General features: G+C 38.9%; 1 protein-coding gene across 3 annotated transcripts in view; it reads right to left on the bottom strand.

Annotated features, from left to right (window-relative positions):
* ACOXL (acyl-CoA oxidase like) overlaps positions 1-22,500 on the bottom strand; it is a 389,165-nt gene that overhangs the window by 222,819 nt on the left and 143,846 nt on the right. Inside the window, exon 11 of one of the 3 annotated variants that reach the window (XM_031008100.3) lies at positions 8,973-10,207. The exons of the other annotated variants lie outside the window; for them this stretch is intronic. Within the exon in view, the coding sequence (XP_030863960.2) occupies positions 10,156-10,207 (52 nt within the window). The 3' untranslated portion in view covers positions 8,973-10,155. Of the gene's footprint in view, positions 1-8,972; positions 10,208-22,500 lie in introns of those variants that run through there. 3 annotated transcript variants of the gene reach the window in all.

The raw sequence follows: 22,500 nt of genomic DNA, 5'->3' as shown, positions 1-22,500 counted from the left end.
TTTCTGGATAAGATATGATGTATCTTGGTAATGTTAGGTGAGCACTTTAAAAGAAGGTGTACTCTACTTTTGGTGGATGAAGTGTTCTATAAATGTCAATTAGATCCTATTGGCTGATAGTATTGTTGAGTTTTTCTATATTTATGCTTTCTGCCTAGTTCCATCAATTGTTGAGAAAGGACTGTTGAAGTCTCCTACTACAACTGTAGATTGGTCTATAGTCCTTTCAGTTCTGTTAGTTTTCACTTCACATATTTTGCAGGCTGTGCTGTGTTTTACATAGACATTTAAGATTACTGTATCTTCTTGATGGATTGACCCTTTTAATCATTACTGAATGTCCTTTTATTATCTCTGAAAATTTACTTTTCCCCAAAGTCTATTTTATATGAAATTTAAGTAGCCACTCCTTCTTTTTTTGGCAAATCTTTGCACGATATGCCTTTTTTCATTCTTTGACATTTAACCTGCCTATATTGTTACATTTGAAGTGAGTTTCTTATAGACAGCATAGAGTTCAGTTACGTTTTTAAATACACTTTGTCAAGCTCTATTTTTAACTGAATTATTTGACCATTTACATTTAATGTAATTATTGATAAGTTAGGGCTTAAGTCTGACTTTTTTAAATGTTTTCTCTGTTTTTCATTTCTGTTTTATTTTTCTTGCCTTTCTTTAGGTTACTTGAATATTTTCTAAAATTCCATTTTGATGCACCTATAGTGTTGTGAGTATATCTCTTTGTATAGGTTTTTTTCCTGGTTGCTCTAACTATTACAGTGTTATATACATAACTCATTACAGCCTACTTGGGGCAGAATTTTACCAGTTCAAACCAAGTACAGAAAACTTAACTCTTTTATATCCCTTTTCTTTCCCCTGTGTATAATTGTCTTAAATATTTCTTCTATTCATTTAGAACCACATCAGGCAGTGTATTAACTTTTGCTTACTGCCAAACATAATTTAGAGAACTCAAGAGGAGATGGAAAGTCTATTGTATTTGTGTGTTTTTTGTTTGTTTGTTTGTTTTGCTTACTATAGAATTTTGTGGTTCCAAGGTTCTTTCTTTTATTGTTTCCTTTCTGTTTAGAAAAATTTCCTTAGCAATTCTTTTAGGATTGCTAGTAACAAATTCTTTTAGTTTCCCTTCATCTGAAAGTGCCTTGATTTCCTTTTCATTCCTGAATGACATTTTTACTGGATATAGAATTCTGGCTCGATAGTTCTTTCAGTGCCTGAAAAATGTCATGCCACTTTTTTTCTGGCCTCCATGGTTTTTGATGTAAAATTTGCTATGATTCCAATTGTTTCTCTCTCTCTCTCTATTGTTTTCAAGATTTTTTCTTTGTCTTTAGTTTTTGGATGTTTCACTATGATGGGTATTGGTGTGAATTGCTCTGGGTTATCCTGTTTGAGGTTTGCTTAGCTTCTTTAATCGATAGATATGTCTTTTGTCAAATTTGGGAAGTCAGCCATTATTTCTTTGAGCACTTTTTCAGCCCTCCTATTTCATTCTTTTTTCTGAGACTTGAAAGACACAAATGTTAGATCTTTTGTTAAAGTTCCACAAGTTCCTGAGACTTTTTCTTTATTTCCTTTTTTTCCAGGCTATATTCTGTTTAGATTTGGTAATTTCCATAGTTCTATCTTCTAGTTTACTGATTCTTTCCTCTGTCCTCTTTTTCTGTTGAGACCATCCAATTAGTTTTTCCTTTAGGTTAATATATTTTTCCATTTGAAAATTTTCACTTGGTTCTGCTTTATATCTTCTATTTGTTTGCTTAGACTTTCTATTTTTTGCTGAGATTTTTTCATATTTCAGCATGTTTGTCATTTCTCTTTTTGAAATATTTTTATGATGGCTGCTTTAAAATATTTTTCAGGTTACTCTAACATCTCTGTTATTTTGGTGTTAGCACCTACTGATTTTCTTTACTCATTCAGTTTGAGATATACCTGATTCTTGATATAGTGAGTGATTTTCATTTGAAACTGTATATTTTCATGTTATATTGTGAGACTCTAGATCTTATTTAAGCATCTGGTCTGACTGTATTGTGGCAGGGAAAGGAGTCATTACTGACAGGCAGAGGTAGAAGTCCAGGTTCCCCACTTGTTCTCTATTACCCAAGTGATGGTGGTGGGCTCCTCATTACTGCTAGGGACGGGCAGGAGTTCTGGCTCCCCATATAGTCTTTACTGGCACAGCAGTGGGTGTAGTGTCATAATTGCTGAAGAGCAGTGACAGTTCTAACTCTAGTCGGCCTCCTCTAACACCACCACTGCAGGAGGTGGCAGGAGTTGTCTAGGTTGAGGTAGGTGTCCAGGCTCCCCACATGGTCTCTCCTGAAGCCACAGGTACTAGGGCCTGTTACTTCCTAGCAGGGCAGGGATACCAGTCCCAGATCCCTGTTTGGCTTTTATTTGACACCACCCTGATAATGGAGTTACGGAACCTCATTACAGCCTGGGGAGGGCGGAAGTCTATACTCCCCACTCAGCTTTTGTTGGCATGGATGGGGTGGGACACCAGTTTTTTTGGTGGTGTTTGACTGAAGTAGAACATTTGGCTACAAGTTTTCTGTCTTGGTGGGTGTCCCATTTCTGGTCCTCTGACTAGAGAAAGCAGGCTAATTTGGGCTTTTTTTTTTTTTTTTTTGTCTGTTCCTACTGGTGATTCTGGGTGGTCAGCTTCACCAGTACCTTGTCTAGGAAAAATGAGACAAAAAGAAAACCAGAGAGCTCTCTATTGCATCATTCTTGTCTCCACCTTTCAAAGTCTTCTTAGATCTGTTCTATTTATGATGTCCAGGCTTTTTAGATGTTGTGGGAGGAATAGAGAAAAGTATACCCACTACATTTTCCTGGAAGTAAGTTCTACTGCAGGTTTCAAATATGACATATTTAGATATGACTTTTAGAAAGTTCACCTGGCAGAAGTGTGAAAATTGACTGATGATGTTAAATTTATTTAGCTTCCATATAAAGAGAGATAAACAACAGAGACAAAGAGAGAGAAAGAGAGGCCATGCACAGATGTTAATATGTAACACATACGTCATATTTTCTCCCTTTAAAAAATATCTCTCAAAGATGTACTAGTAATTTAATAATAATCTATGAGGAATAAGAAAATATTACATGGTAAATGTGTGCACAATTACAGACATCTCAATGTCAAAATAAGAAAAACAGACAGGTATATATGCTACGATCAAGGGATAATGAATATCTTCAACATATATTAACATATTCAATTAGGGCTATATCATGAAGAGGTCTATATCCTGCTTTTCTATTTACCTAATATTCCGTTGTATGCAATTCCTCTTGTCATTAACTATACTTGAAGGCATAATTTTCATGATTATTTCCTTAGGGTAAATTTATAGAAAATTATTACTGTATCAAAACATGCAAACTTTTTTTAAAGCCCTTGACACACATCACCAACTCACTCTCCAGAAAGATTATATCAATTTTTATTCCTTCTCCCAGTGTATAACTTGCCTATCTTAATACACTCCTACCAAAGCTCAGTATTTTTCCTTTCAAATGACTTTGCTAATTCCACAAAGTAAAATATTATCTCATTTTAATTTGCCTTTTTTGATTATTAATAATTTTTCTATCTTATATGCATATTAATTATTAGCTATGTATATGTCTTCTTCAAATTGTCCATAGCTTGCCCATTTATATACTGTGGTATTAGCATTTTTCTTACTTATTTATAGAAGCTCTTTATATATTAAAAAAATTAAACCATTGGTAGTCATATTTGTTTGGATGTCTCTACTGTGACATAGTTTTAGCTTTGCTTTTGAAATATGTACACTTTTAATTTTTATATAAACAATTTAACCTAATACTTTTGCTTTGGGATTTTTTCCTATTAGAAGCATTTTTTAACTGTATGAAATGTTGGGTCACTTATTTTACTTTGCCTATGTTACTCTGTGGTTTGTTTTAACTTTTAAAGATGAGCAGAGGTGAGAGATATAGGTCTACCCCAGTGGGATATGGGAATAAATCTACCAACATAGTTAACTGCAGCAAGTGCCACTAGGCTGACCCAAGAAAGATCTATGAAGGTGAACAGGCTCCTGTTTACATCTGCTTAAAATAGCCATTCCCTCTTCCCAGACAATTCCCTTGATCTTCCTCCTTCCAACTGACTTGACAGACAAGTCCTTGCTTTAACCTCTCTCCCACTTTATTTTCTAATCTGCCAGGAAGTTAATACAAGTCCTGAGTCTCCCTGGATATAGCTTTTTTCAGGCATCCCTTTTTCATCTTTGATTTTACAATTGAAAAAATAAGTAAAAGCAAACTTTGCTGTTTTGTTGGCAACAGAATATGTCTTCAGTGCACAGGAATATTTTCCTAAGAGAAAAAAAATCCTGGGGTGGGTCTATTATAATAACCACCCCTCCGAGCAAAAACTAAACACTTCATCCTCCATTTAAAACTTTCTGGTGACCCAGTTGTTGAGCGCCATTTATGTCCAACATCTGGATGTCAGGTGTTGGATGAACACATCTGTCATCAAGGCCCAGAGCACAGCAATGAGAAATCCCCTCAGCTGGAGCCAGCCAACAGACCCCTGACTGGTTTGCTGCCCCTCAGCCACAGATTAATCTGCATGGTACCTAATACAGCTGCAGGTTTCCCAGGACTTCATTTCAGGGCGTTCTTCCTTTGCCACCCAGATTTCACCACCATCCGTTGTCTGCCTAATCTGTTACCTGGCTCCATCCCAAAGATCAGCACCATCATCTGGGTTATGATAAGCCCATTTCATTTCTTGGTATTGATGTATCCTTGTACATAATTGAAAATTAAAAAGAAAATAACCTGACTCTTGTTATTTTTACAAAAAGCATTTCCAAAATTAACAATGTATTATGCCTGCGACAAAAGCAATTTATCTGATTTGCAGAGATATGGCCTGGGAATAAACTTCCACAAGGTCATTTGAGTTTTTGTGTAAGATCTTTGGATACTAGAAATTATCCAAATCATGGAATGTCAAAGAATGCAACACAAGATGACAGCCTGAGTGAATGCACTTCAAAAAGGCTTGGGGAGGCAAGTGGAAGCTGGACCACAGAGAACCTGCCAAGAGTCAGGAGGCCAAGGTCCTTGTACCACCTCTGTCATGGACTGGACCTGACATAGCAGCTCACTTCTGAACTTTGCTCAAAAAGAAAACCCAATTTCATGCCTAGTTCCACTGCTTTTGCTGACCTGTATAAGATGGTACTGATACCAAAGCACTTTCCATTTAATTGCTGAAATTGATTTCTAAAACATTTAAAGTCTCTGGAAACTGCTCTAAGGCATACAGCAAATGGAGGAAGATCTAAATTTCAGTAAAAACAATGAGGGTCTGTAGTATTTGAGCCACAATCCACTTATATTACACTCCCCACCTTACCCCAATAGCTCAGTGTGACAAAAGGTCTTCTCTGGGTAGGTGAATTAAGCATCAAATAGAAAGGCAGGTATTGTCATACTAGATTTTAAAAACAAGTTTCACCTAATTCTCTAGATAAAAGACACATTTTAGATTCAAAGATACAAATAAGTTGAAAGTAAAATGATGGAAAAAACGATCTATAAATAGCAACCATAAGAGATGAGGTGAATATATTAATATTGTACAAGATAGACTTTTTAAATACTTATAACTATAACGAGGAAGAGTGTATAATTATCCTTTAGGTATCCAGAAAGCTATTTCTATTTGAAAAGAAGTAACTCTATCTCTACTTGCAGATAACATGATCTTGTATATAGAAAATCCAAAGGAATCCACTGAAATCAGTTAGAATTAAAAAACAAGTTCAGCAAGGTTGTAGGATACAAGATAAATATACAAAAATTAATTGTATTTCTATATACTAATGAACAATCCAAAAATGAATTAAAAAGCAATTCCATTTATAATAGCTCCAAAGTAAAAGACTCAGAACAAATTAACAAAAGAAATGTTAACACTTGTGTACTGAAAACAAAAAAAAATGTTGAAAGAAATTAAAGAAGATCTAAATAAATGGAAAGACATTTTATGAAAATGGCAATACCTCCCAAAATGAGCTGCAAGTTCAATGTAATCTCCATCAGAATCCAAGTTTCCTCACTTTTCAGATATCAACAAGATGTACCAAAATTCACATGGGAATTAGAAGGGGCCCAGGATAGCCAGAGCAATCTTGAAAAAAAAGAATAATGTTGAAAGACTCACACTTCTCAATTGGAAAACTTGATACACAGCTACAGTAATCGAGAAAAGGTGATACTGGCATAGGATAGACATATAGATCAATGGTATAGAATTGAGAGTCTAGAAATATATCCTTATATTTATTTCCATTGATTTTTCCTCAAGAGTGCCAAGATAAACAAATGGTGAGAGAATAGTCTTTTCAATGAATAGTGCTGAAATAACTGGATAGCCACATGAAAAAGAAAGAAGTTTGAGCCCTTCCTCACACCATACACAAAATTAACTCAAAATGGATCACAGACCTAATGCAGGAGTTAAAACTATAACACTCTTAGAAGATAGCATAGCAGCAAATCCTCATGACCTTGGATTAGGCAACGGTTCCTTAGGTATGATACCAAAAGCAAAGATAAGCTGGACTTCATTAAAATTAAAAACTTCTGTGCTTCCAAGGATGTCATCAAGAAAGTTAAAGAAAGTCATCAAGAAAGTGAAAAGACAATCTACAGAATGGGAGAAGATATTTGCAAATCATATCTCTCATCAGGGAATGATATCTGGAATATATAAAGAACTCATCCAACTCACTAATAAAAAGATCAATAACAAAATTTTAAACATGGATAAAGGATCTGAACAGACCTTTCTCCAGAGAAGGTATACAAATGGCTAATAAGTACATAAAAAGATGTTCAATATAATTAGTCACTGGGAAAATGTAAATCAAAATCCTAATCAGATACTACTGCACATCCATTAGAATGGTTATAAAAGGCAGATAATAGCAAGTATGGCGAGTATGTGGAGAAATTGAAACACATACTGCTGGTGAGAATATATAATGGTGCAGCCACATTGAAAAAATATTTGGTAGTTCCTCAAAATGTTAAACATAGAGTTACCATTTGACATAGCAATTCCATTACAAGGTAGAGAAATAAAAACATGCATGACTGTTGATAGGAGCATATTCACACTAGCCAAAAAGTGGAAGCAACCCAATGTTCATCAGTTGATGAATGGATTAATAAAATGTGGTATAGGTGTACAAAGGAATATTATTTGGAATATAAAAAGAAATGAAATTCCAATACATGCTGTGACACACTTGAATCTGGAAAACTGTAGGCCAAGTGAATGACATCAGTTCCAAAAGACCACCTATTATATGATTTTATTAAAATGAAATGGCCAGAATAGGTAAATCTATAGAGACAGAAAGTGGATTTGTTCTTGTCTAAGGTTGCGGGGAGGGGTAATTGGGAGTGACTACTAAAGAATACAGGGTTTCTTTCAAGGGTTGATAGAAATGTAAAATTAGATTGTGGTGATGGCTGCACAACACATTGAAGACACTAAAAGCCATCATATGGCATACCTTAAATGAAACAATTTTACACAATGTGGATGATATATCAATAAAGCTGTTGTTTTAAAAAAATTAGTTGGGGTGGTTAATTTTACTTCATCATGGGCTCTTGAATTTCTACTTGCTGCTACTGATGAGGCACTGCCTGCATCTCATCATAGGTGTTTAGACATCCATGTGGCACTTTGTGCAGTCGTGTGGTAAATGCACAGAGTGCTAGTAGGTTCTATACAGTTGAGTGCAAAATAGCAATTAAAATGTCCTCGGATGTTCATTTTGATGATAAAGTAGAAGACTTCTGAAATGCAAGACAAAACTCACTTCAGGAACACTCCATGCAGAAGGTATTCTAAATTTGGCTGTGTTATTAAACTAATTTCTTGAACAAAAGCTACTGGTCTGGCGTCTTTGGTTTTTCCTGCAATTCTCTTTAGACAGACAGGTTTGCTCTCCTAACTATGAATTTTCTTTTGCTTGTACATTATTCATAAGTTTTAAATGGCACCTTCTGTCACAGTTTTACCCCAGACACCAAAAACTTCTTTCAAGTTCCATTATAATTTGAATCTGCAATTTCCTCCTCCTAAGCAAACCACAAAAGTACCTTAAGTTCAAATGAGATCTTTGCTTTTCCTTCCTGTCCTCCAGGCGTAGCCATGACTTTAGATAATCACCAGCCCGAGTAATGGGAAAGTAGAAGGATTTAAGACTCACACAGATTGAAATCCATGCCACCAACCTCTAGCACTACTGTCAAGACAAATGGGGCAAAATAAATCAGAAGGACATTCGTGCAGTATCCTATGAGAATATGGGCCCTATTAGTCAGGGTCCATTGACTTTTTCTTGGGATATAGGAAGGGAGGAGTGAAGAAGATTCTGGTTATCGTGGAGTGTTGCGTTTAAGTGTACCTGAGATAAAGAAAGGAAACGAGGATTTATGGAGCAACACTCTATCTGCCACATGTGGGCCCTCTGCTGGGTGCATTCACGGGGTACAGCAGTAAATAATCCTTTGAGGGAGGCATTAGTAAACCCAAATTTCTATTACAGCAGAAACCAAGTCCCAGTAAAGCCAAATCATTTGCGTGAAGTCCCAGGACAAGCCTAGGTCATGTTGGAACTTGATCCTAAACACTTCCCGTCCCTTCCAGTTCCATACTGGGGTAATTTCGTGATAGTATACGACCCATTGACCAGTGCCCAGGGTGATAGGGGTTGGGTTTGGGTCTGCCTTGAGCCATTTACTCTAAAAGAAAGCAAATGCCTGAGATTGTATTGACTATAGAAGCCCCAGCTACAAAAGAAAGAAAACAAATGGAGAATAATCATTAAAACTACACTAAATATTTATCAGCAGAGAAAGTCTTTTGGGAATCACTTAAAATATTTATTTATTCAAATTACTCAAATAATTGTCTTTCTCTTCAAATAAACGTTGGGAATTTTGTGTGCCTACAGGAGAGGTAAACAGATGCCCTCCAATGTCAGCAAGAGAGCAAATGTTCTCATTATGAAAAATAAAGAAAGAAACAGCAAAACCTGGATATTATCCAAAAAGATAATGCTGGACTTTCTACTCAAACTAGAAAGGCAACACACACTTTAGGGTAACAGTCAATATGGGGACAGCATGTTGGCTCACACCTATAATCCTAGCACTTTGGGAGGCCAAGGCAGGAGGATCACTAGAGACCAGGAGTCAGAGACCAGCCTGGGCAACAGGGTAAGGCTCCATCTCTACAACTGAAATAAAAATAAAATTAGTTGGGCATGATGGCACATGCCTATAGTTCCAGCTACTCAGGTGGCTGTGGCAGGAGGATTGCCTGAGCTCAGGAGTTCAAGGCTGCAGTGAGCTATGATCATGCCACTACACTCTAGCCTGGGTGACAGATCAAGACTCTGTCTCTAAAGATAAAAATAAAGTAATAGTAAATTAATTCCCCAAGTTAAAATGCTAGGAATGGCCTCTAGTAATTGGATAACACTGAGCAGCCGGGTGCCTGTCCGTGAGAGGTGGCCACTAGGCTGGGCCCTAGAGCTGGAATTTTTATTCTCTGTTCCCATTGAAAGGTGGGAACATGACCAAGGGATGCAGAGGAACTGAAAGTCAGTGCACTGCCCTTGATATCAGTGGTCTGGTCCTATACAAAAGAATTTTGATGCATTGTTTAATAGAAGCCAATTTTCACTTTCCATATCAGGGAGATCTGGAAATTCAGAACATGGTAACGGAGTCAATGATTTCACTTTCAGATCAGAGTTTTTCCACCCCAGATCGTCCTTGCCAGGCGGAGACAGGCCATCTGCCTGGAGAGACATACACAGCAGACCCGTGGACGCCAGGCCAGCATCTCCTATGCTGCACTCTGCAGACATCTTGCCACACAACATTCTCAGATAAAAAGTCTGGGATAGTGCACTGAGAAGCCTATAGGGATCTGTCATGGGAAAACCCAGAACAGTAAGTGGCTGATTTCACGAGCAAGCGTAAGAAACATTAGCAAAAACCAGTTTTCAGGAAATTAGCCTGGTCCACAAGAGGGGCTCAATAAAGACCAGCTGGAGCTGAACAGCAGTTCTGGGAGATGATTCTGGGCCTAGAAAAAGGGACAGAAAAGTGAGATGGCAACAAATTCAGTTCTTCTGCAAGGCTAACTCCAGTCAAAGGCTGAAACTTGGCATTCAGAAGGATAGGGGAGGGACAGATGCAGTGGCTCAAGCCTGTAATCCCAGCACTTTGAGAAGCCGAGGTGGGTGGATCACCTGAGGTTAGGAATTCAAGACCAGCCTGGCCAACATGGTGAAACCCCATCTCTACTAGAAATACAAAAAATATTAGCCAAGCCTGGTGGTGCATGCCAGTAATTCCAGCTACTCAGGAGGCTGAGGCAGGAGAATCGCTTAAACCCAGGATGTGGAGGCTGCAGTGAGCCAAGATCATGCCACTCACTCCAGCCTGCGCAACAGAGTGAGAATCCATTTAAAAAAAAAAAAAAAAGAAGAAGGATAGGGTAAAGTCCAGAGTCCAAGCCAGTGGGGAATAATGCTGTGACCATCAGAGAAAATGCCTGTGCAATGTGGCTGACCCATGGTTAAAAATGCCAAACTAGTTTTTAACATTAAAATAATATACGTGTATGGTTTAAAAATTGACATGAAAAGAAGAGACACCTTACTTCTCCACCCCTGCTAACTCCCTATATTATATATCCTACCAGATAGCACATGTGCCTTCGTGTGCACACGCACATATCCACAAGCACGTGCATGTATATATATGGGTTTGGGCCATAATCCCAAAAGATAAAAATCCCAAAAATATACTTCTGGACAAAATAATTTTTAAAATTATTTAAAAGACATTGATTTACATTTTTAAAGGGGGATTGATTTGAGAAACATATAAAAACATGACAGAACACTACATAGGCCACTTTACACAATAAAATAGGCAATAATAACATACATATTTCTGTATAGACACTCAGATATACTAACAACATTTGCAAGGGTGTAACAGCTATGAGCAGCTAAGCCATATTCCAAAAGAAATAGCTTATACAACTGCATACATCTGAAATATTGTGACAGACAACCTAAGTTTTTTGATGAGATTAATCAAAAACCTCCATGGGTCACCAAAACACCCAAAATACAGAGGTATAAAAAGGACATCGCTTCATTTACTAAGGAAGTTTCAACATTTTTATGTACATACACAATGTTACACACAAAGCTAATGTGATAATGGGCTTTCGTGGAGTTGAATTTGCAAAAAATGCATAAAGCAAATTAAAGCTCTCCAAAAGACTTTACATACTTTATACCTCCAGTCTTAAAATGATGCAAATATGAAATACAAAGCATAGCAAATTGTAAAATAATAATAACAATAATGCTGACAATTTAAAATAGTGGTGACTAAACAAAAACAACTAAAAAGAAATTCTGATACATGAAAATGTGTATTACAGGGATTAATTATGGGAAAGCGCAGGGATTAAGAGCTGGCCAACTTACATAATCATTAAGTATATTTTGAAGTCTTGCATCAAGAGGAATAGTTGCTTTTTTTGTTGTTTTAAGGGCCTGGTTCTCCTCAGAGGACAATTTCACATTCATTTCCCACTTGGCCTTGCTCTTTTTGGAATTCTTTTATAATTCAATCAGGGATGCTGATGTGAGCATCCCTGTTAAATGTTCCCATCTCCTTTGCCATGCTTCTATATTGTTTTGGGTAAGGAGAAATCCATTCCCCACGCACTCATATACAGACCACAAATTTGGCAGAAGCAACACTTTTGCATACCTTCCTATCCTACCACACACATAATTATTTTTGAACCAGTCAGTAACTTCCATGGCTTCTTCAGGCAAATGTGGCTCTAATTCATTAAAAGCTCTGGAAATTTCATCAGCTAAAAAGAATGCCAATGCAGATAAAGGAGACATTTTTAAACTGAAGTTTCAATTGTTGCTGTATCTCGTGGCCAATCTACTGATCTGAATTTTCTGCCAAATGCATTGGGCTGAACGGAAAAAACCAACTTTATCGGTAACACCTTGAAATTCACTTTTAGAAGCCTTTATTGAACCTAACTCCAAATCTGTCATTATGGCATGGGGGTTCAATTAGATATTGGGCATTTTAGACTTCAGAGATTTAGACTTTAGGAATTTTGATCTTTAAAGATTTCAGCATCTGTGGTTACAGCATTTGGGATTGTCTTTTGGGATAATAATCGGCAACATATATTTGTATCCATCCATCCTCTTTACACAAATAGAATCATGCAGTACCTACTCTTCTGTATCTCAGTTTTTTTCACTTAATAACATCTCTCTGAGCTCCTTTTATGTCAGTGCTTAAGGGTGGCGAATATGTAACCCCTAAATATGCCACTTTGGTAAAAGTATTATATTGAGTAAAAGGCACTGGAAAAACAAAAGATGTAAGAAGGGAATCCTAGTCTCCCTCTTTTCTTTCTGAAAACAGGAGATTAAACTCTCATTTGAAAGATACCCTCCCTGAACCAGGAAAAAGGAAACGTTCTTTAACGAAGAGTAGGAACTCAGAGAATTCTGGACAAACACACCTTGTTAAGATAGTTCTCATCTTCTTTAGCTTCCTTACATAGTTTAATTTCCCACAACTGCTTCTCTTTGTTCGACCTAGTATAAAAACATTTGGGTTTTGCCACTTTTTTGGGTCTTCTTCTCCTTATAAGGGTTCCCATATTACTTAAAACTTATATAAATGTGTACGCTTTGCTCCTGTTAATCTGTCTTATGTCAATATAATTCTCAGGCCCAGCTGAAAAACCTTAAGATGGTAGAGGTAAAATTTTGCCTCCTCTACAGTGCCTATTACACATCCTTTCACTTTTTGTAACACCACGTTGTACTCCATCACATGAATTAACTACTTTTTCTTTAACCAACCTCCCCTAATATTTAAGTGTGTACTGCATGTGTCTATGATAAATAATGCAATTCTTTAATATACATACTTTTTTCTCTCATACAAAGGATGGAGTACGTCTTTTAAGTACATTTCTAGAAAAGAAATTTCTAGTTCAAAGGCAGCATGTATGAACAATTTTCATAAATATTGAAAATCAAGAGGTTGTTGAAGTAATAATAAAATATATTTAAATCAGATAGGAAGTATTACTCATTCCTAAACATAAAATAGCACTCAGAGTTGTGTGTGTTAAGAAGGCTGGTATGGCTGGAATGGACTGCTTAGGAAAGTAACCCAAGATGATGCTGGAGAGGCAGGCAGAGGCCAGATAATGAAAGACCTTCTGAGAAAGAATTTTACTGTCCAAAGTTAGGACACTTAACTAAAAAGGATGCTATTAAAAAGTATTCTCGCCAACAGGAGCAAACCAGGACTATCCTATGCACACCAGACAAATGTGTGCCCTGAGTTTAGGACTGATTATTAAGAGTGATGAAAGGGGGCCAGGCGCAGTGGCTCACGCCTGTAATCCCAGTACTTTGGGATGCTGAGGCGGGCAGATTGCTTGGGGCTACGAGTTTGAGACCAGCCTGGCCAACATGATGAAACCCCGTCTCTACTAAAAATACAAAAATTAGCTAGGCATGGTGGCATATGCCTGTAATCCTAGTTTCTTGGGAGGCTAAGGCACGAGAATTGCTTGAACCCACGAAGTGGAGTTTGCAATGAGCCAGGATGGTGTCACTGTACTCCAGCCTGGGCAACAGACTGAGATCGTCTCAAAAAAAAAAAAAAAAAAAATACCAGTGACAGAAAGGGCATGGAATGCCTTCTGCAGAGACTCACATAGAGTGAATGGAGGGATGGGACACTGGAAACCTGCACAAAGTTGTTGTGGAAAAGGCACTATTACATCAGTGGGGGTCTACCCAGAAAAAGCTGAGCCAGAAACTGGTAAATGAACCTTAATATGAGAAACAATCTTTGAAATACATGCAAACAACTTTGTTAACATGGGTCTTTTACTCCGATAGCTGGGGATTGCTGAATGATATTCTGAGAAATATGCATTATCAAAATTGACCTAAAACAAAGAGAAAACTGATTAGATCAATGATCAATAAAAGGCCTGAAAAGGTCATCAAAAAGGAGCATAGGCCATTCCATGGAGGAATGATGGTCTTTTCAATAAAGGGACCTGGAACAGTTGGATACCCACATGCAACAAAGTGAATTTTGACCCATACCTTACACTACATGCAAAAATTAAGGAAAAAAAATCAGCCATTAACTTAAATGTAAAACCTAAAACTATATAAATTCTAGAAAATAAACAAAAGATAATCTTTGTGGCTTTGGGTTAGAAAGACATTTCTTAGATACAAAACCAAAAGACCTTTTATGATCCATAAAAGAAAAAAATAATATGTTGGGTTTTATGAAAATTAAAAACTTCTGCCCTTTGAAAAACACTATTAAGAGAACAAAAAGACAAGCCACATGCTGGCAGAAAATATTTGCAAAAGGCATATCTGATAAAGCACTTGTATTCAAAATATATAAAGAACTCTTAAAACTCACCAATATGAAACAAAGCCAATTTTTTTTAAATGGTGAAAGATTTGAACAGATAACTAAAGAAAATAAATGGATAGCAAACAAGCACAGGCAAAGAAAAGATGTTCAGTTCATTTGTCTCACGGAAATGAAAATGAAACCCACAATGAGATACCACTACACACTATTGGAATCACTCAAATTGAAAAGACTGACCACGCTAAGGATTGTTGAGAGTGTGGAGCAACTGGAACTCTCATACGCCGCTGGCGGGAAAGTAACATGGTACACCACTTAAAACTGTTGTGGTTTCTCAGAAAGTTAAACATACACCTACTACATGATCTAACCATTCTATTCTTATTTGCCTGAGAGAAAAGATAGCATATGTCCCTAAAAAAGACTTATATGCAAATGTTCATAGCAGCATTATTGGAAATAGCTCCCCAATAAAAAAAAAACTCAATGTCCCTCAGGTAAAGAGGTAAACAAACTGTGATACATCCATGCAACTGAATATGAATCTACTATGAAAAGGAATTAACTACTGATACATGAATGGATCTCAAAATAATTACACTGATTAAAAGAAGAATCAATCAGACTGAAATGAGTATATACTGTATTCTTCCACCCACATAAAACTCTAGAAAATGCAAGGTAACTGATAGTTATGGAAAGCAGATTATTGGTTGCCTGGCGATGGGAGAGAAAAGCGAGAGGATGGGAGAGAGAGATTATGGAGAGACATAAGGAAACTTTTGAGGGTGATGAATATGTTGATTATTTTGACTGTGGTGATGGTGCCATGAATGTGAAAACTATCAATTGTACATTTTAAACACGCATAGTTTATTGTATGTTAATTATACCTTAATAAAGCATATATATATATATATATGATTACAAAGAAAATAGGTTATATTAAAATAGTTAACAAAATAATTTTTGGAAAGCAATTTATAATTTTTAAGTTACCAGAGATTTATCCCTAAAGAGCATCAGACACAAATAATTTAATAATTTCACAAGTGAATCTAGAAAACCTCAAGAAAGAAGTAATTTATGTTTTACAGGAAGAGTCTTAGATCTGTGGAATTCACTAGAAAACCCTGAAGCAACCTCCTGTATATCTACATATATGATATATATGTGATATATAATATATATATGTGTGTATATATACACACATACATATACATATAAATATATATATATACGAACTGTTCAATAAAATGGTATAGGGAAAACTGGCTATCCGCTTGGAAAAAATACATTAGAAACTTAAAAATAATCTTCTAATGATCTCAAAAGTGAAATGTAGTAAAAAGTATAAAAAATTTTAGAAAGAAAAATTCGGAGATATTTGTGTAGTCCCACATGAGGAAGTTCTTCCTAAGAGATTAAAAATCCAGAAACAATGAGGAAAACAAAACTAAACCAGATTTGCCATACCCAATGTCAGTGAAGGTGGGAGAAAGGAGCCTCCTCAATCTCAGGAGTTTCACTGATGGAGTCTTGTTGTTGTTGTTATCATTGAGACAGAGTCTCACTCTGTTGCCTAGGTTGGAGTGCAACGGTGCCATCACAGCTCACTCCAATCTTGGCCTCCCAGGCTCGAGTAACCCTCTCACCTCAGCCTCCCAAAGTGCTGGGATTACAGACATGAGCCACTGTGCTCGGCCAGTAGAGTCTTTTGCAGAGCAGTTTGGCAATGTTTAAATTGCCACAGTTGTATGTAACAACTCTAGCTCCAGGAATCCATCCTACAGAAACAGTCACATATGGACACAGATACACATGTACAAAGTCACTCACCACAGCCTTGTTTGTGTAATGGTGGAACAAAAAGCATAAAAACAGAAGTGTGTGTCAGTAGAAGGATTGTTACATAAATTCTGGTCTATCTAAACAATGACACAATAACATAAACCCTATTGAAAGATTTCTAAGACATACTGCTAAGTTTAAAAAAGAAACTGGCAGAACAATTCATACAGTTCGAATTAAATGCATTGTAGGTGAGAAGGATACTTGCTCCCTGTGACTAGGACTATCACGCTGGGAAGGTGAATGGGGACTGAGAGGGGACAGGGAGGGCACTCTTCACTCTATGTCTATGTCTGCATTTCTTGTATCTTTTACAACATCCATTCTTTTTTCCTTTCTTTTTTTTTTTTTTTTGAGACAGAGTCTCACTCTGTTGCCCAGGCTGGAATGCAGTGCAGTGGTACAAACTCGGTCACTGCAACCTCCACCTCCCAGGTTCAAGCAATTCTCCTGCCTCAGCCTCCTGAGTAGCTGGGATTACAGGCACCTGCCACCATGCCCGGCTAATTTTTGTATTTTTAGTAGAGACGGGGTTTCACCATGTTGGCCAGGGTGGTCTTGAACTCCTGACCTTAGGTGATCCACCTGCCCTCAGCCTCCCAAAGTGCTGGGGTTACAGGCATGACCCACCACGCCCAGCCCTTTTTTCCTTTCAATCTATGTCTTTTCCTCTATTCATTTGGAAATTATATAGTCTGTTTCTATTCTTCTAGTGGCCACCATAGATATTTCAGCATGCATATTTAACCCAATGGAACCGCAGTTGCCCTTGTTACTGAGCAAAAAAAGGCCCTAAGTGCTTGGCTCCAGACATGCACCTCACACAACTGCTCTGGAGCGTTTAAGTTCTACCCTCCCACAAATCAGTCAATACCGTTACTGATTTCAACATTTGATGGCAGTGTAGATTAAATACATGTTAATCAATTTATCTGTTCATGTCTTCTTGCAACCCATCTCATTCTTCGAAGATTATTTTCTTTATTCCTGAAGAATATTCTTCAGTTCTTTTCGGGGAGAGATTGTTGGTAATAAATGTTCTCAGTTTGTACTCTGAAGTGTCTTCATTTTGCTTTCTCAAAAGAGGATTTCTTTAAGTAGAAATTCTAGGCTACATCATTTTTCCTTCAACGGTTTGAAGGTTCCATGGCATGGACATCTGCCTTGAGCTGTTGCTGAAGACAGCCTCTCAGTCCAGCTGCTGTCCTGGTGTGGGAAATCTATCATCTCTCTTGGGCAACCTGCTCTTCAGTTCAATACAATGGGATTGGATGTGGGTTTCTTAAATTCATTTTCTTTGGATTTGATTGGGCTTCTGACTCAAAAATTGTGTCCTTTATCAATTCTGAAACATTCTCAACCATTATTTCTTTTAGTGGTTCCTCCTCTTATTTATCTGCATTTCCTATTACTTTATTTTTGTTTTGTTTTGACTTTTTTTTTTTTTTAACGGAGTCTCGCCCTGTTGCCCAGGCTGGAGGGTAGTGGCACGATCTCAGCTCACCGCAACCTCCGCCTCCCGGGATGAAGCAATTCTCTGCCTCAGCCTCCCGAGTAGCTGGGATTACAGGCACCCACCACCATGCCTGGCTAATTTTTGTATTTTTAGTAGAGACGGGGTTTAACCATCTTTGCCAGGCTGGTCTTGAACTCCCGACCTCGTGATCCACCCGCCTCAGCCTCCCAAAGTGCTGAGATTACAGGTGTGAGCCACCATGCCAGCCTGTTTTGATTTTTTGAGATGGAGTCTCGCTCTGTTGCCCAGGCTGGAGAGCAGTGGCATGATCCTGGCTCACTACAACCTCTGCCTTCCAGGTTCAAGGGATTCTCTTGCCTCAGCCTCTTGAGTAGCTGGAATTACAGGCTTGCACCACCATGCCCAGCTAATTTTTTTGTATTTTTAGTAGAGATAGGGTTTCACCATGTTGGCGAGGCTAGTCTTGAACTCCTGACCTTAAGTGATCCAGCCACCTCAGCTTCCCAAAGTGCTAGAATTACCAGCATGAGCCATTGCACCGGGCCTGCATTTCCTATTTCTTGCATATCAATTCAACATACGTTAAAGCTGTTCATTCTTTCCTATACGTTTCCTAACTCCTCTTGAATATTTTCCATTTCTTTGTCTCCATGTATTAGGCATAATTTCTTCTGATAGAGCTTCTCACTAAGTTTCTCTTCAGTTGTGTCTAATCTATTTAATCTCTCTTTTGAGTTCATTTTTGATTATTGCATTTTTCACTTGTAAAAGTCCTCATTATTTTTGATGTTCTTGGTTATTTCTGAAAGCCTCTTATTCCTTGGTCGTTCTTTTGACACCTTCTTTTGCTTCTTGAAAACCCAAACTGAAACTGTTCATAAAACCTACGGCTTTTATTGTTTTATTCGGAGACTCAGGAAAGGCCTGTGATTTTCAGAAAGGATGGGGATTGTTTTAAATTTTGACATGAGATTGATGACCTTCAAAATGAGCTTGCTTAAAAACGTTGAGAAATAATCCAAGAGTGCATCCTGATGCTCACACACCCAACCTTCCAGTGCCTGTGCCCCTCCAGATCCAGGGTACAAAGCACCTGCTCAGGAAGAAGGATTGCTGCACGGCTGCGGGATGCAGTGCTCTCCCCAGATGCAACGCATCATGGCATTCAGGTGCAGAGTCATTATTACCAGTGGGTGAGACGCCAGCAGGCAGTGAAGCCGGGCACTGCTTCCCTCCCTTCCTCTCTGTCTTCACCCTCCAGGTGACCAATCTCATCCCAGTGGGCCTTTCTGGTCTCCAGGGTTTCCGGTAATGCACAGCCTCAATGTCAGTAGAGGGTGTGACCTTTGTAACTTTGAGATAACATGGCGACATGGACTCTCCATGGTGACCCAAGCAGAGTGGAGTCTCTGTAGGAAAAGGAAATCCTGTGGGTTTGTGAGCTGCATCAACCCAGTGGCTATGTTCAAAGGGTTAAGTTCTGTTTTCGGCTGTATCTACAGTGTTTGAAAAAACAACCAAACAAAACCCTATTTGCGCAGATCCCACAGAAATGTGATTTCTTGTTAAACCAACATAAATTAAGACAGAAGTTACAGATCTTTCTAAAAACATCTGGAAAGCAAGCACACGGGCCCCAGCAGAAGCTTGGTCTGCTGTTGGTGATTCGGGGCTGTTGAAGAGTCAAGGGCAGCTTGCATCAAGACTAGAGACACCCTGCTGCCTGCAAAGCAGAGGGCAGGCAGAGGATAGTTCATGAGGCGGAGGGTGGCAGAAGCTCCCAGGCAGCCAGCACGACCCTCTGCGTGCCGCCTCAAAGATGGCAGGAACTGTGAGACAGCCACACCCACTGCTGCTGGCTGTGCTGGAGAAGGAGGGTCCCTCGCAGCAAACAGGAAACTTTCCTGAGCATTCTGCTTTCATTCAGCTGTCACCTACTGGGCACCTCCTGAGGTTCTGTGATATGGGGGGCAATGGGGCCACCACCAGGCACAGCCCAGGGAGGTTGCAAGAAGCCACCAGAGCACGGATGGGGAGTAGTAGAGAGACTTAAGCTCTGGCCTCCCAGGCTCAGTTTCAATATCACTGATATAATTCATATTTTATTGATTTATCTTTTTCCTCTCTGTTTCCTCCACTAGACTGTCAGCTCCACAAAGGTGAGATTTTCATCAGTTTTGTTCATCATGATATCCCTAATGCCTAGAGCAGGGTTTGGCGCCTACGGGGTGCTCAAACAAACATTGCTGAAAGAATAAACAAATGGACCAAAAATACTTTTAGAATCCTTTCATTGATTCCGACCCGTCTGTGCCAGTGTGTTAAATTCGTCGCCATGCCATCACATAGTGAGACCTGACCCTGAGCCGCCATTACTCTGTCCTGACTCCTGGCTGTAGAGGCCCCACGGTGCCTGCGGAGAAGCACTTGTCAGCCACGAGTCACAGAAGACAGGGGTCCTAGGCAAGCTGGAGTGACAAGCTGCACACAGTGTGATGCAATCTACCCAAGACGGGTTCCTGGAACAGGCCTGGCCCCTCTGCCCAGCCTGCTCCCTCCCTCCCAGAGGGACGGGCCTCAGCCTGGGCTGGAAGCACCCCAGCCTCTCTGACCCAGGCTGCAGACCCGGCCCCTGGGAATGGCACACCACATGCACCTCGGGGGAGCTCCCTCTACCTGCACAGCCCAGAACCCTCCCTGGCACCGTGGCTGGCCCACCTCATTTCTCTGCCTGCCTCTCTCTGGGTGTGGGTATCCTGTGGTGCTCCTCCTCAAGAAAAAAACCTGCCACGCTGGAGTTCCTGAGTCTAGATTCCAAGATGAAGCATTACAAGATGGCTTTCATCCATCTTGAATTGATTTTTGTATAAGGTGTAAGGAAGGGATCCAGTTTCAGCTTTCTACATATGGCTAGCCAGTTTTCCCAGCACCATTTATTAAATAGGGAATCCTTTCCCCATTGCTTGTTTTTCTCAGGTTTGTCAAAGGTCAGCCTAAAACCATAAAAACCCTAGAAGAAAACCTAGGCATTACCATTCAGGACATAGGCATGGGCAAGGACTTCATGTCTAAAACACCAAAAGCAATGGCAACAAAAGACAAAATTGACAAATGGGATCTAATTAAACTAAAGAGCTTCTGCACAGCAAAAGAAACTACCATCAGAGTGAACAGGCAACCTACAGAATGGGACAAAATTTTCGCAATCTACTCATCTGACAAAGGGCTAATATCCAGAATCTACAATGAACTCAAACAAATTTACAAGAAAAAAACAAACAACCCCATCAAAAAGTGGGTGAAGGACATGAACAGACACTTCTCAAAAGAAGACATTTATGCAGCCAAAAAACACATGAAAAAATGCTCATCATCACTGGCCATCAGAGAAATGCAAATCAAAACCACAATGAGATACCATCTCACACCAGTTAGAATGGCGATCATTAAAAAGTCAGGAAACAACAGGTGCTGGAGAGGATGTGGAGAAATAGGAACACTTTTACACTGTTGGTGGGACTGTAAACTAGTTCAACCATTGTGGAAGTCAGTGTGGTGATTCCTCAGGGATCTAGAACTGGAAATACCATTTGACCCAGCCATCCCATTACTGGGTATATACCCAAAGGACTATAAATCATGCTGCTATAAAGACACATGCACACATATGTTTATTGCGGCATTATTCACAATAGCAAAGACTTGGAACCAACCCAAATGTCCAACAATGATAGACTGGATTAAGAAAATGTGGCACATATACACCATGGAATACTATGCAGCCATAAAAATTGATGAGTTCATGTCCTTTGTAGGGACATGGATGAAATTGGAAATCATCATTCTCAGTAAACTATCACAAGAACAAAAAACCAAACACCGCATATTCTCACTCATAGGTGGGAATTGAACAATGAGATCACATGGACACAGGAAGGGGAATATCACACTCTGGGGACTGTTGTGGGGTGGGGGGAGGGGGGAGGGAGAGCATTGGGAGATATACCTAATGCTAGATGATGAGTTAGTGGGTGCAGCGCACCAGCATGGCACATGTATACATATGTAACTAACCTGCACAATGTGCACATGTACCCTAAAACTTAACGTATAATAACAATAAAAAAAAAAAAGTTACCACTTTAAAAAAAAAAAAAAACAAGATGGCTTTCAAGTTCCAGAAACACAGTTCTGGGGCCAAGGCACACTACCACAGAGGATGCGTCCAAGCCTTCTGACTTTGAGAGGGATGTTTATAAAATACCGTGCAGTCAGTGGAAAGAAGCTAGATATGATGATGTGTCCGGTCTCCTTGAAACCAGAGGCATCCAGGCTCCCCACTTTTCTTTGAGGATTCTAGCTGGTGCTTTATAAAATACAGTAGAGTGGATTTACACGGACTCCAGGGCCCCAGAAGTGGTTCTACTGTTTCTTTCCTGCATGTCCTTGATCCAGGGACTCACCTGTGTGCCTTAACCTCCTCATCCCTTGTAGAGGTTACAAATGCCTTTCAACAGCTTCACTTAGGTGCTATAAGGGTGGAATTTACAATCCTCATTTGA

Source organism: Gorilla gorilla, chromosome 12, assembly GCF_029281585.2.
Source record: "Gorilla gorilla gorilla isolate KB3781 chromosome 12, NHGRI_mGorGor1-v2.1_pri, whole genome shotgun sequence".
Taxonomy (NCBI): Eukaryota; Metazoa; Chordata; class Mammalia; order Primates; family Hominidae; genus Gorilla; species Gorilla gorilla.
The sequence above is the reverse complement of the archived record's forward strand: the minus strand, read 5'-3'. Positions and strand labels throughout refer to the sequence as shown.